The 12,530-nt window shown below is 38.7% G+C and overlaps 2 protein-coding genes across 2 annotated transcripts in view; one reads left to right on the top strand and one right to left on the bottom strand.

The window, feature by feature from the left end:
• Positions 1 to 383: 383 nt before the first annotated feature.
• Positions 384 to 3,719, bottom strand: RPA3 (replication protein A3). The gene is made up of 4 exons (XM_008686287.2): positions 3,542 to 3,719; positions 2,168 to 2,242; positions 1,295 to 1,403; positions 384 to 741 (listed from the first exon to the last, which is right to left on the bottom strand). Exons 1-4 carry the CDS (start codon positions 3,638 to 3,640, stop codon positions 659 to 661), a joined length of 366 nt encoding a protein of 121 aa, XP_008684509.2. The 5' UTR covers positions 3,641 to 3,719; the 3' UTR covers positions 384 to 658.
• Positions 3,720 to 3,903: 184 nt separating this feature from the next.
• The window catches only part of UMAD1 (UBAP1-MVB12-associated (UMA) domain containing 1), a 215,707-nt gene continuing 207,080 nt past the window's right edge, over positions 3,904 to 12,530 (top strand). The window contains exon 1 of the mRNA XM_040644247.1: positions 3,904 to 4,038. The gene's annotated coding sequence lies outside the window, so the exon portion shown is untranslated. The remainder of the gene's footprint in view (positions 4,039 to 12,530) is intronic.

Below are 12,530 nucleotides of genomic sequence, written 5' to 3'. Positions count from 1 at the left end.
TAACTGTATTACCCCACTGATTTTCCTGGTTCTCCAGCTTACAGGTGAGTGATCCTGGGGACTCCTTGGCTTCCATAACCACATAAGCCAATTCCTGTAACAAAATCTCATATATATAGTTCTGGTATATATGGTTCTTTCAGTTCTGATTCTCTGGAGAATTCTAATATAGGTACTCACAAATTATAAAAGATATAGGATTCTGTTTGCTCTTTTAATAAATTAAAGTCATTTTTCAGAGAGTCAAGGAAATAATTAACATAATGTAGGTGGCCCAGGATTTCATTTGGTAGGTCTAAGTTCTGACCTTACAGCTATGAAAATTCCAAGTTAGTGTTTGAACACATGACCAGAAGAGTAAGAATGAAATGATCAACAGTATGTCCCATTTCAACTTTTATTAATAAAACAGAAAACTAAACTCAAGGCAACTGCTTTATTCTTGCATCTGATCTGACCATATACTACAGAAGTGATTCTTCATGAGGACTTAACTTTCAATATACAGACAGCTTCCATCAAACTGGGATATTGCAATATCTAATAAGGTTAGATAAATGAAATTAAAAGGAGAACAAATTAAATATTAAAAATCACAGAAATCTCCCCCTCAAATATCAGGGGCTCCCTATGACAGTCTGCAATATCTTCATCAAGATCAATCATATTGCACAACCCCCAAAGGAAAAAATTGAGGGAACTCATGGGTAATTTTCACAGCTTCATTGTAAAGTCCAAGATCTGAAAAAAATTTTTAGCAAACATTTAATCTACAATGGAAAGATGTAACATTATTTATTATCTAAAAGATTTCTACCTCTTTCTCTTTTCTTTCCCTCTTAGAGATCAACTTATTTTCATAATCTGTCTTCTAAAACAGGGATTATCACAGCTATTTACCTGTGGCTCTAAAAAATAAAAGACATGGGGTATAGACAACTGTTCATTTTGATATCCATTGTAGAGACAGTTCTTGCCTGGTTTTAGGCGTTATGCATTATTTGATGCTTTCGATGCATATGTTAAAACAAACTATTAACATTATTTTTGTTTGCCATATGTTTTAAGTTTCTCTTCCCACAAATATTAATCTTTACTGAGTTTCCTACATACACAAGCATTACTTAAAAGCGGCCAAAATGTTCTCCCATTTTCCTTTGGGATCAGAAAATTCTACAGAAATTAAAAGATGGTAGGACTGAGACTCAAGACCAAGACATCTCAAGTTAAAAAGAATAAAATTGTTTTCCTCCTAATTACATGAAACTACTTAATACCAGAATGCTTTATTTACCAAAAGGATGGTTATCTTCTTTAAACTGGACATATGATGCACACATAATGGTTGCCTTGGCCGTTACTCTTCCAACTACTTCCACGATTCCAGAGATTTCTTCATCAAGCTAACACAAAGAACAAATTGTCACCTTGGTGTTGTCATATTTCTAGTTGATAACTTGGAAAACTGTTACAGTTTACTAATCTTTCATTTCATGTAACAAAATCATCTTAAAATTTACCAATTTAAAAACTGAATTGTAAGTTGTTAAAAATGTTTGAGTACTTAATGTCAGCATGTCAAGTTCTATTACCTTTAGCAGTAGCTTCAGGTCCAAACACCAGTTAAATGTTTAAGCTGAAAACAACAAACACTTAAAGATTCGTCCAGCATTTCTACAAGGAGTAATTTGTTTAAAAGGACCGACTGAAAGGAACCTTCTATTTTCTGTATCTTATGCACTATATTCTGTATATATTAACCAAACAACACATGGATATTTGTCTTCATAAAAAACCAAGAAAAATTTTTTGAGTACAATAAATGCAAAATGTAAAAACAAGTGATAACTAAAAGTACATGTAAACAAAAACAGAAAATAGAATTTTAAAAATGTAAAACTCTTAAGAAAAAATGACTTACACAAAAGATTTTTTTATGTTGTTTTATGGTCTTTCATAGGAATAGGAATTGTTACCCAGTTAAGGGATTATTAAAAAATCATGGAGCCCAAAGAATCATTGGTTAGAAATGTAAAGGGATATATAATGTAAGAAGAGGACAAAAGTTTAATGTTAGAGCAGGGAAGTTTTATAATCTGGTCTTTATACAACCACTCCAAGAATCAGAAACATCAGCAAGAGACATAGAATTAATACTTAAACATACGGGCTCCATCAACTCAATGGTTCCATTTTTTCCTTCTCCATCTGAAAGAATAAACATTTTTCCAGTGGGATGAATCTAAAAAAGAAACACAAGATTTAAAAAAAACCACATAAACTTTAAAATCTCATTACAATAAAAATATTACAGATTTTACTGAAGATGAGCAGACTGACCCCAACAAATTTAGTTAATGCACACAAAGCAATTGTTTTTGAACAATTTGGTTCAAACTATAATCTTGTGTTACCATACCTAGGTGTCAAAATTTGAATTTCAGATAAACAGTACTTCTTAGTACAAACATGTCCTGTATTTTTATTTGTTAAATCTGGCAACCCTGCCCTAATGACAAATTAAAGGGAGTCCATACTGTCTAAAAATGAGATCTACTAGCACTCATGATTTAAATAGTATGTATTCCACCAGAGGGTATGTTTTAAAAATTAAGCTTGAGGGGGACACCTGGTTGGCTCAGTCCTGGAGCATGCCACTCTTGATCTCAGGGTTGTGAATTTAAGCCCTACCTTGGGGGTAGAGAACACTTAAAAAAAAGTTAAGCATGATGAAGTAGAGAACTGGTTGTCAGAAAATTTGGGTTCTACTGTTAGCTGTAAAGACAGCATTCAGGTCTGGTTTGAAGGTCAACTTTGCTACTTGCTGTGGCCTTGAGCACTTAACCATACACCACTCCTACCCAGTTTCCCTACCCTGAAGTCAAGTAACACCTATTTAACCAAGAGGATGTGTGGCTGAAATGAACTACTAAGGCTTTATAATAGTTTTTTTGTTTTTGTTTTTTTTTTCCCCTCGGCTTTCCCGGTTCACTGACTCCGAAACTTTGGGCCTGCTTCTCATCAGTAGGGTGAAGATACTGCACTGGCATGAGAACACAGACTGCTATGAGATCTGGAAGGGACCATCGAAGAATGTTTATGGCGACATGACTCTAACGAGAAAACGAAGTTTGAGAAGAGACAAAATTGCATGAGAAAGAAACTAGAAAAACAGAGTAGTTGTCAAGTCTGGCCAAACTAAAAAATCAGGAGGTAGATGTGTGAGTCAGCTCTATAATTTCTTTTTGTAAATACAAAAAGGAACCACAGTGGTTGACGCCAGAATTCAGAACGGAGCGCATTCGAAAACGTCACGATTCCGCGCCATAAAAGTGGCGCCAAAATGGGGCTGCAATGGCTAAAAAGTGTGCAGAACGTCCTCTTGTGTAAAACGAAACTGGGAGCGCTGTGATGCTCTAAGGCCTGTCTTCCTTTACCCTCCCTTACCACCCTGAGGCTGCCGCCCTGGCGGTCACGGGTTGCTCCCTCCTCCTCCCCCTGGGCTACAAAGCAGGGAGCCCAGGGCAGCGACGACGCGCACCTTTTCCAGCCTCCCTACGAAGCAGACCGGCCGGTCGATGAACTGAGCTAGCATGCTGGCGTTGACGCGCGACCTGGGCAACTCCATGACATCCACCATGGTAGCCGTGAGAGACCTGCGGCCCGCAGGAAACAGACGACTGAAATTGTGCGGCTCGCGGCGTCTACGGGGCCGAAGATGCCGGCACCAATCAGCGGAGAGCAGCTCTCTCACTCCACCAATCAAATGCGCGGAAATCTCTATCGCAATCGCGCAGTCCCAGAAACGAACAGAGCAGGGAGGGCTGCTTCCGGAAGCGGGGATCGGCTGCTTAGTGACGCGCGGCGTCCCGGAAGTTGCCGGGGTCCTCCGCAGAGTGGGCAGTGGAGGAGGGGCTTGCATGGGGCGGGCCCGCGGTTGCCTCCCGCGATCTCCGGCCTCCCCGCCGGGTTTGATCCCGGAAGCAGGGTGTTGTGCTCCTGTGCGGTAGCGTCGAGGGACTGCGGCGCGAGCCTCAGGTACCTCTTCCCGCGGGAGGCGCCGCAACCTTACTGTTTCCATTTCTCCGCGTCGACGGATGCGGAAGAAAGAGGCGGGACTCGGTTCTTGCCCCGCCGCGGCATTTTCGGTGCTGCGCACCGGCTGTTCGAGGTTGTCCACCTCCCCGCTTCCCGGTTCTGCGTGGGAAGCGAGGGATGCGTGCTGCAGTCGAGGGATCCGGTGTTTTTGACACCCGCCCTCCTGGAGACGGGAAGTGGGGTCGCCAATGATCTTTCATTGCCTCTGTCAGGCTCCCGCTGCTCGGTGGCAGAGGGTCCGGTGATTTAACCGCTCAAGTTGCGTCACTTACGTTCTGTTTCCCACCTGTTAGAGGAAGGGTTGATCCGATTATCTCTGCGACCATTTCTAGCCCTCACAACCTGGCCACAAGAGATGTGAGAGTTTTCTCACCACCTTGTTAGCAAGGAATTGAAGCTTCTGGAAATGTGTGGGGGGAAGGATCACTGAGCTAGGTGAGGAGACGAATTTAAATAGTTGTTAGATCCTGAGGAGATGCGCTTCTCCCTGAGACATACTTTCCCTATCAAAAAACAAAGGGGTTAGATGACATGAATGTTTTGTAAGATCCCAGCAGTTTTGCCCATGTGATTCATGGACTCGTCTTAACTTCCAGTAACGTTCCCCCATTGCTCCCCACACCCCAGGGCAATGGAGGCATGGAAGATCACCTGTTTCAAGGAGATGGGGGGGGGGGAGGAGCGGGCGGTGTGGATTCTTGAATCAGTCGCTGGCTCATGTGGTTGTTCATTTGGGGACTTTATCTGCTGGGATTGGTACTGCCTTGCCAGGGATATTATAGAACGAGCGCTCATAAAAATACCTGGCAACTGCTGCAGAAATTGGAAAAACGACTTTTTATTTGGAAACTGAATCCGTGAATTTGCCTAAAGCCCCGGAGTTGTCACTATTCAAATTCGGGTACTAGCCGGAATCTCCCAATTTTATCTCGAGGTTGCCTTAAGCAAAGAAATTCTATATGAGACTTCAGGCTGCAATTTAAGATAGGAATCTGATGTACCATAATTAAATGATAGCCTCCCTCACTGCTTATTTAGCTGAATATATTTGTTTTTTAATTTCGGTGTCACGAAAACAAATTTAAAGGATTTCGTTAGCAGATGCAGGGTGCATGTCGTTTGCTGTATACAAGAATGGTGGTACCGGTGCAAGTCAATAAAGTCTATATTTTTGTGCAAAGCCTTGACGTCTTTTGCACTTCAGGGTTGCTTTGGAAAACAAGTTGATGTACATTATAAAGGGTAGGGTGCATGACTACCTTTAACAGCAGCCCTTACCGTATTAGATGCTAATGTCATTATTTTATTATACTTAAAAGACCACTTCTACATACCAGTGGCCTTTAAAAAAAACTTAAAGATGAACAAGATAATTTAAAACAGCTTTTTGGATATATTTTGATTCATTTAAAATGTATTGTATAATACTTAATCAACAGAGAAGAGTATGTATAGCTAATATGTATCATTTCCAGAGACATTAAATGAACTCACCTGGGCCTTACATTCAGTTTAAGAAACGCAAGTTAGCCCGTTAGTAGTTTGCACTTCCTCAGTTTAATCCTCCTCTCTGGAGGAGCCACAAATAAACACTATCTTGAAATTTTTGTTAAGCATCCTAAGCTTTTCTATATGGTTTTATCACACATATAGTTATTCGCCCATGGTATGTTTAATTTTGCCCGGTTTTGACCTTTATGTAAACGGAATCATACCATATGTATTCCCTGACTTGTTTCTTTTGCTTGTTTTTGAGATTAATCCATGTTGCCATACGTGGGTGGAGTTCATTCTTTTCACTCAGCTATTTGCTGTGTTATTGACTGACATTTTGATTGTTTACAGATCTTTTCTATGTGTAGGGCTGCTGTGAATGTTCCTGTACCTGTTAGTTAGCTCACTTGTGCAAAGATATATCATAGAATTACTGGAATATAGGGTGTGCATCTTCTGCTTGACTAGTAAAACCAAATACAGTTGACCTTTGAACAACACAGGTTTGAACTGCATGGGTCCACTTCTATGTAGATTTTTTCATTAAATATAGTACAGCACTGTAGATGTATTTTCTCATGACTTTCTTAATATTTTCTTTTTTCTGGCTTATGTATTGTAAGAATACAGCATTTAATATGTATAACATACAAAATACAAGTTAATCAATTGTTTATGGCTTCTGGTAAGGCTTTCCGTTAATAGTGAATTATTAGTAGTAAAGTTTTGGGGGGAGTGAAGAATTATATTCGGATTTTCGATCATGGGGGCTGGGCAGGTGCACACCCCAACCCCCATATTGTTCGAAGGTCAACAGTACTGTCTTGAAGTAGTTGTACAAATTGGTTATTTTATCAGAGGTATAGGAGAATTTAAGTTGATCCACATTTTTGGCAACTCTTTTTTTTTTTTTTTTAAAGATTTTATTTATTTATTTGACAGAGAGAGAGACAGCCAGCGAGAGAGGGAACACAAGCAGGGGGAGTGGGAGAGGAAGAAGCAGGCTTCCAGCAGAGGAGTCTGATGTGGGGCTTGATCCCAGAATGCTGGGATCACGCCCTGAGCCGAAGGCAGACGCTTAACGACTGCGCCACCCAGGCGCCCCAATTTTTGGCAACTCTTATTAAAGTTTTTTTTACCCCAATCTGATGGATGTAAAATGGTTTCATGTTGTGGTCTTAATTTGCTTTCCCTGATTACTGAAAGATTGAACAACTTCTCAAATATTTATTGGCCAGGTGTGTTTACCATTTTTTTGTTGAGTTTTTTTTTTCTGTCTTTTTTCCTTTCTTTCATTGGAAGGAGCTAGTTTAATATGATTAAAATGTTTTTCCCTTTTGTGTGATATAGTTGAAAAGGTCAATTAAAAAATCTATAAGAATTTTTTCTTAAAACAAGCTCTTAAAGACATTATATATTTAAAATAATAGTTTTGCCTTTCATATTTAAAAATACTCCATCATTTAGAATTGAGTTTATATGCATGTTGTTAGGTAGGTATCCAGTTTCTTTTGTTTTCATTTTAGTTGCCCCAGCATCATTTATTGACTACATCATCATTCGCAACTAACCTTTGGCATCACCTAGGTTTTCGTATATGTGTGAGTCTGTTCCTGGGCTCCAGGTCTGTTCCATTGGTCTATTTGTCTGTCCCTGCACCAGGACCACTCTCTTCAGTACTGTGGCCTTATGATAATTTTTGATGTCTGAGGCACAAGGTTTTCTCTTGCTGTGTTCTTCAGAAGTGACTTCGTTATTCTTGCCTCTTTGTGATTGTCTATAAATTTAGCTCAATGAGTTCCCTGAAAAACCTTGTCGAGATTTGATCACAATTGCATTGAGTTTTTGGGTTGATTTCAGCAGTAACATCTTAACTACTCTTACTCTTTTTGACCTATTTTGGTCTTATTAATATCCTTCCAAAAAGTTTCATAATTTTCTATACAAAAGTTTTGACTTTTAAATTAGATTTATTCCTAGCTATCTTGTTGTTGCTAGTATAAACGGTATCTTTTTTAAGTTAAAGATTTTTTTTTTAAAGATTTTTATTTATTTGACAGAGATAGAGACAGCCAGCGAGAGAGGGAACACAAGCAGGGGAGAGGAAGAAGCAGGCTCACAGCGGAGGAGCCTGATGTGGGGCTGGATCCCATAACGCCGGGATCACGCCCTGAGCCGAAGGCAGACTCTTAACCGCTGTGCCACCCAGGCGCCCCGAAGTTAAAGATTTTTAACTAATTGTTTCTGGTACACAGAAGTGCATTTGACCTTTTTTCTGGCCATCCTGTTAAACTTCTTTCTAGTCATTTTCTGTCAGATTCTTTTAGGTTTTCTAGTCATGTGAATAATTATAGATTTGTTTCTTAACCATTCTTACATATTTTGTTATTATTATTATTATTGTTCTTTTGCCTTTGCCCAGTTTAGAGCTTACAGTACCATTTGAATAGAAATAGTGTTTCAGTTAAGATGGCATTTGACTGCATAAGTAAAAGTATCTTAAATACACAAAGTCTTAGTTTCACATGTTAAAGAAGTCCAGAGGCATGCAACTCAGCATGCAGCTGTGTGGTAGTGTCTCCGAGACATCAGGGACCCAGGTTCTGTCTTTCTCTTCTTTGATTCTCAGTATCTGGCTCCTTCCTTAAGATCACCTCATAGGCCAGGATAGGTGCTGAGCACCAGCCAGCAAGTCTCCATTCCAGGCAGCAGAGAAGTAGGCAGGCAAAAGGGACTCATCTCCCTTTAAGGAGCCTTTCTGGAAGTCCCTCACAACTTGAAGTTCTACTTATTAGGTTAAAGACTTTACCTTCTCTTCCTACTTTGATAAAAGTTTTAATTGAGTGGTTATGGATATTTGATCAAAGGCATTTTTTGCCTTAATTGAGATGATTGAAATGAATATATTTTCCAGTGTTGACCAACACAAGTTGGTTATATTATCTTTTATTATATATTCCTAGATTTGGCTTGCTGTTGTTTTGTTTAGGATTTTTGCATCCATGTTCATGAGTGAGGTTAGCTTGTAATTTTTCTTTCTTATATAGTCCTTGTCAGATTCTGGTATTTGTAGGGATATACTGGCCTCATGAAATGAGTTGCGGAGTTTCCTCTCTTCTCCAGGGTTTTGTGTGAAGCTGGAATTATCTGTTCATTGACTGAATTCATGAGTAAAACACTCCGGGTCTACACCTCTTGCTTTAGGCATATCCCACAAGTTTTCGTAAGTAGATGGTCGTCATCAAGTTCTAAATATTTTCTAGTTTCCAGCATTATTTCTTTTTTGACTCATGGGTTGTTTTTGTTTCCAAATGTTGAGGTTTTATTTATTAAATTTTGTTGTGTTGTTAATTTCTAACATAATTGCATTATAATCAGATGGTATGTTCTATCTGATACTAATTCTTTGAACATATATGAGATTTGCTTTAAGGCTTATCAAATACATGTTTTGTAAATGTTTCTTGTATGCTTAGAAAAAAAAATGTATTTTCCAGTTGTTGGATCAAGCTTGTTAATTGCAGTATTCAACTATTTCGTCTTTCATCTGATTAATGTTTCAGTAGTTGAGATAATTGTGTTAGGTATCTTACAGATATTAGCATTGGCAGTTTCTCCTTGATTCTGATGACTCGTGCTATGTATTTTTAAAGATTTATTATTCAACACATACAAGAGAAGGTTTGTGAAGTAAAATGATGACGTGAAGTAGTGAGTGTCTTAAATCATGCTTTTCAGATTGACGTTCATTTTGTCAGCCACTGCTGTAGACATGACTTCCCATTAGAATTTGTTTGTTGTATCTTTTTTCCATCCTGTGCTTCACCGAGGGGAGACAAGACACAGGGGCAGCATGGATGCTCATTTCTTTCCCTGGTGGCCTGTCAGAGAGCTGACTAGGCAGGTCTCAGCCGCAGGGCAGAACAGGCTGACGGCAGCCTGTGGGCTCCAGCGGTTCCCTTCTTCACAAGGCACTGCCTCAACCAGGAGGCGCACGCTGCGGCTGAAGTGCCCAAGGGTGTGGGGCTGAAGTCCTCTCTACGGGAGCGCTGGTGTTTGGCAGATCACGAGTGTGTTGCCTTTTCTCTGTTTGTTATATTTTCTCCAGTTAACCTTATTTGATATTCATACTGTGTGGTGCTTGTATTTGGGTCTGTGTTGGCCTGATACCTTTCAACTTTCCTGTGTCCTCCTGTTTTAGGTGTGTCCCTTGTCAACAGCACATTTGGCTGGAGGGTTAGTTTTCCTTTTGTCCATTTACATTGATTGTGGCTGCTGATATTTTTGGATTCATTTCTATAGTCATTTTGTTCTGCTTTTTTTTGTTGTCTGTTTTTTCTCCTCCCTTGTCTTCTTTTGAATTCATTTTTTAATTTTTTTCCTTAATTGCATTTTATTCCTTTGTATTAGTTTAAATGTTGTGCATTGTTTTTACAATTTTTGTGGTCATCCTTTAACGTGTATTAAAGTTTAAAGTTACTTTACTCTGTGTCAAGACAAGAACCTATATCTGCATTTACCTTTTTCCCATTAAAAAAAACCCAAACATTTATTTATTTATTTTTAGAGAGAAAGCAAGAGCAGGGGGAGGGACAGAGGGAGATGGATAGAGAAACCCAAGCAGCCTCCATGCTGAGTGTGGAGCCCCTCTCGGGGCTCGACTTCATGACCCTGAGATCATGACCTGAGCTGAAATCAAGAGTTGGACGCTTTAAGGGACCTGAGCCACCCAGGCGCCCCTCCCTATTTTAATGCTGCTGTCTAGAATTTTAGTTCTGTCTTGATTTCTTGTAACTCCACAAATTTGGCATTATTATTACTTTATGTAGTTATTATTTGCTTGGAATTATTCACATATTTGTCACTTTCTTAAAATTTATTTTTACATTTCAGCTTTTTGCTGGTATTTTTTCTCCTCTTTTTGAGGTGTTTTTAGTGAGAATCTTTGGTAATATACTCCATTGGTTCATGTTTTTCTGAATATGTTTATTTCATTCTTGATCTCAAAAGATAGGTTTATCTCTATAGAGTACTAAATGGACAGTTACTTTGTTTCAAAATTACTTTGGTATTATTTTACTCTTTTACTTTGGTATTATTTTACTCTATTTTTGTTGAAACTGTGATTATGTTGTAAGCTGTCATGTCTCCTTTATCTGCTTGATCCTCAGTTTGTCTTTGGTGTTCTGCAGTTTTCCTGTGTAATGTATCCTGATGTGGGTTTCTCCCATTTAGTTTGCTGGCCGATATGTTGTGCTTTGTGAATCTGATAATTCTTGTGTTATTGGCACTGGGATATTTTCAGCCATCATCCCTTTGAACACTGCCTCTCTCTTATAATCTAACTCCTTCTGGAACTCCGATTAAAAGTAAGAAGGATATTCTCATGTGCTGTTGACCTCTTTTATAATTCATTGGTTTTGATTATGTTGAATTCTGGATAATTTCTTTCATAGCTTCCATTTTACTAATTCTTTATGCAGTTGTGACTCATTTGCTCTATCTAATTTCAATACTATTTTTTATTTATTTGTTTCTAGAAGTCTTGTTTGGTTCTTTTTACAAATCTTAGTAGTTGTTATTGGTATTCTTTTGTCATAGTTTCAGGTTTCCCGTTATTTTTTTCAAATATTACAGAATATAAAGTAAATTTGTTTATAATCTAATTTTGATACAGTCTTCATGGGTCTCATTTTATAGTTTTTTTTTTTTAATTCTGTTGACTTCTCTTTGCTGTGGCTTGTTTCTTCATTTTTATTGTAATTTTTGATTATGAATTCATGTTTCTTGGAAGTTTTTGGTAATTTCTTTGAGATTTAGTTTGTGTGTTTCTTCACAGTGTTCTACTTCCCTAGGTGTATTTTATTAAAAAAAAAAAAATAAAACCTCTTGAAATTAAGATGTCTGCTGAATGGAATGCATCACATAATAGGGGATCACACCCATCCATAGAGGAGCAGGTTACAATGAAGAATTTTCTGGCCCCAAATGTTAAGAGTGAAGAGCTTGAGAAACCCTCGTTTAACATAATGGAAGATTTTACCCTCCTTTTTTTTCCCCCCACATTTTTATATCCGTTCTAGTTACTTAACATGAAATGCAGTATTGGTTTCTGGAGTAGAATTCAGTGGGTCATCACTTACATACGGCACCCAGTGCTCATCATAACAGGTGCTGTCCTTGCTATGATGAGCATCACCCACCCATGACGATATCCATCACCCATCTAGCCCATCCCCCATCCACCTCCCTCCGTCAACCCTCAGTTTGTTCTCTACCCTTAAGAGCTCTTTTGGTTTGTTTCCCTTTCTTTTTTTTTTTTCCCTCCTCCCATATGTTCAACTGTTTGGTTTCTTAAATTCCACAGACCAGTGAAATCATATGGTATTTGTTTTTCTCCAACTGACTTAGTTTGCTAGCATAATATACTTTAGCTCCATCCATGTCATTGCAAATGGCAAGATTTCATTCTTTTTGATGGCTAAGTAATATTCCAGTGTGTGTGTGTGTGTGTGTGTGTGTGTGTGTGTGTGTGTGTAACATCTTCGTTATCCATTCATCAGTCAGTGGACATTTGGGCTCTTTCTGTAGTTTGGCTATAGCTATGAACATCAGGGTGCATGTGTCCCTTTGAATCTGTATTTTCGTATTCTTGGGTAAATACCTAGTAGTGCAATTGCTGGATCATGGGGTAGTTCTATTTTTAAATTTCGGAGGCACCTCCGTACTGTTCTCCAGAGTGGCTGTACCAATTTGCATTCCCACCAACAGTGTAAGAGAGCTCCCCTTTTTCCACATCCTTGCCAACACCTCTCGTTTCTTGTGTTGTTAATTTTAGCCATCCTGACAGGTATGAGATGGTATCTCATTATGATTTTGATTTGTATTTCCCTGATGCTGACTGATGTTGAGCATCTTTTCATGTGTCTTTTAGCCAT

Source organism: Ursus maritimus, unplaced genomic scaffold (assembly GCF_017311325.1).
Source record: "Ursus maritimus isolate PB19 unplaced genomic scaffold, ASM1731132v1 scaffold_3, whole genome shotgun sequence".
NCBI lineage: Eukaryota > Metazoa > Chordata > Mammalia > Carnivora > Ursidae > Ursus > Ursus maritimus.
This window is presented reverse-complemented; position numbering and strand designations above follow the sequence as displayed.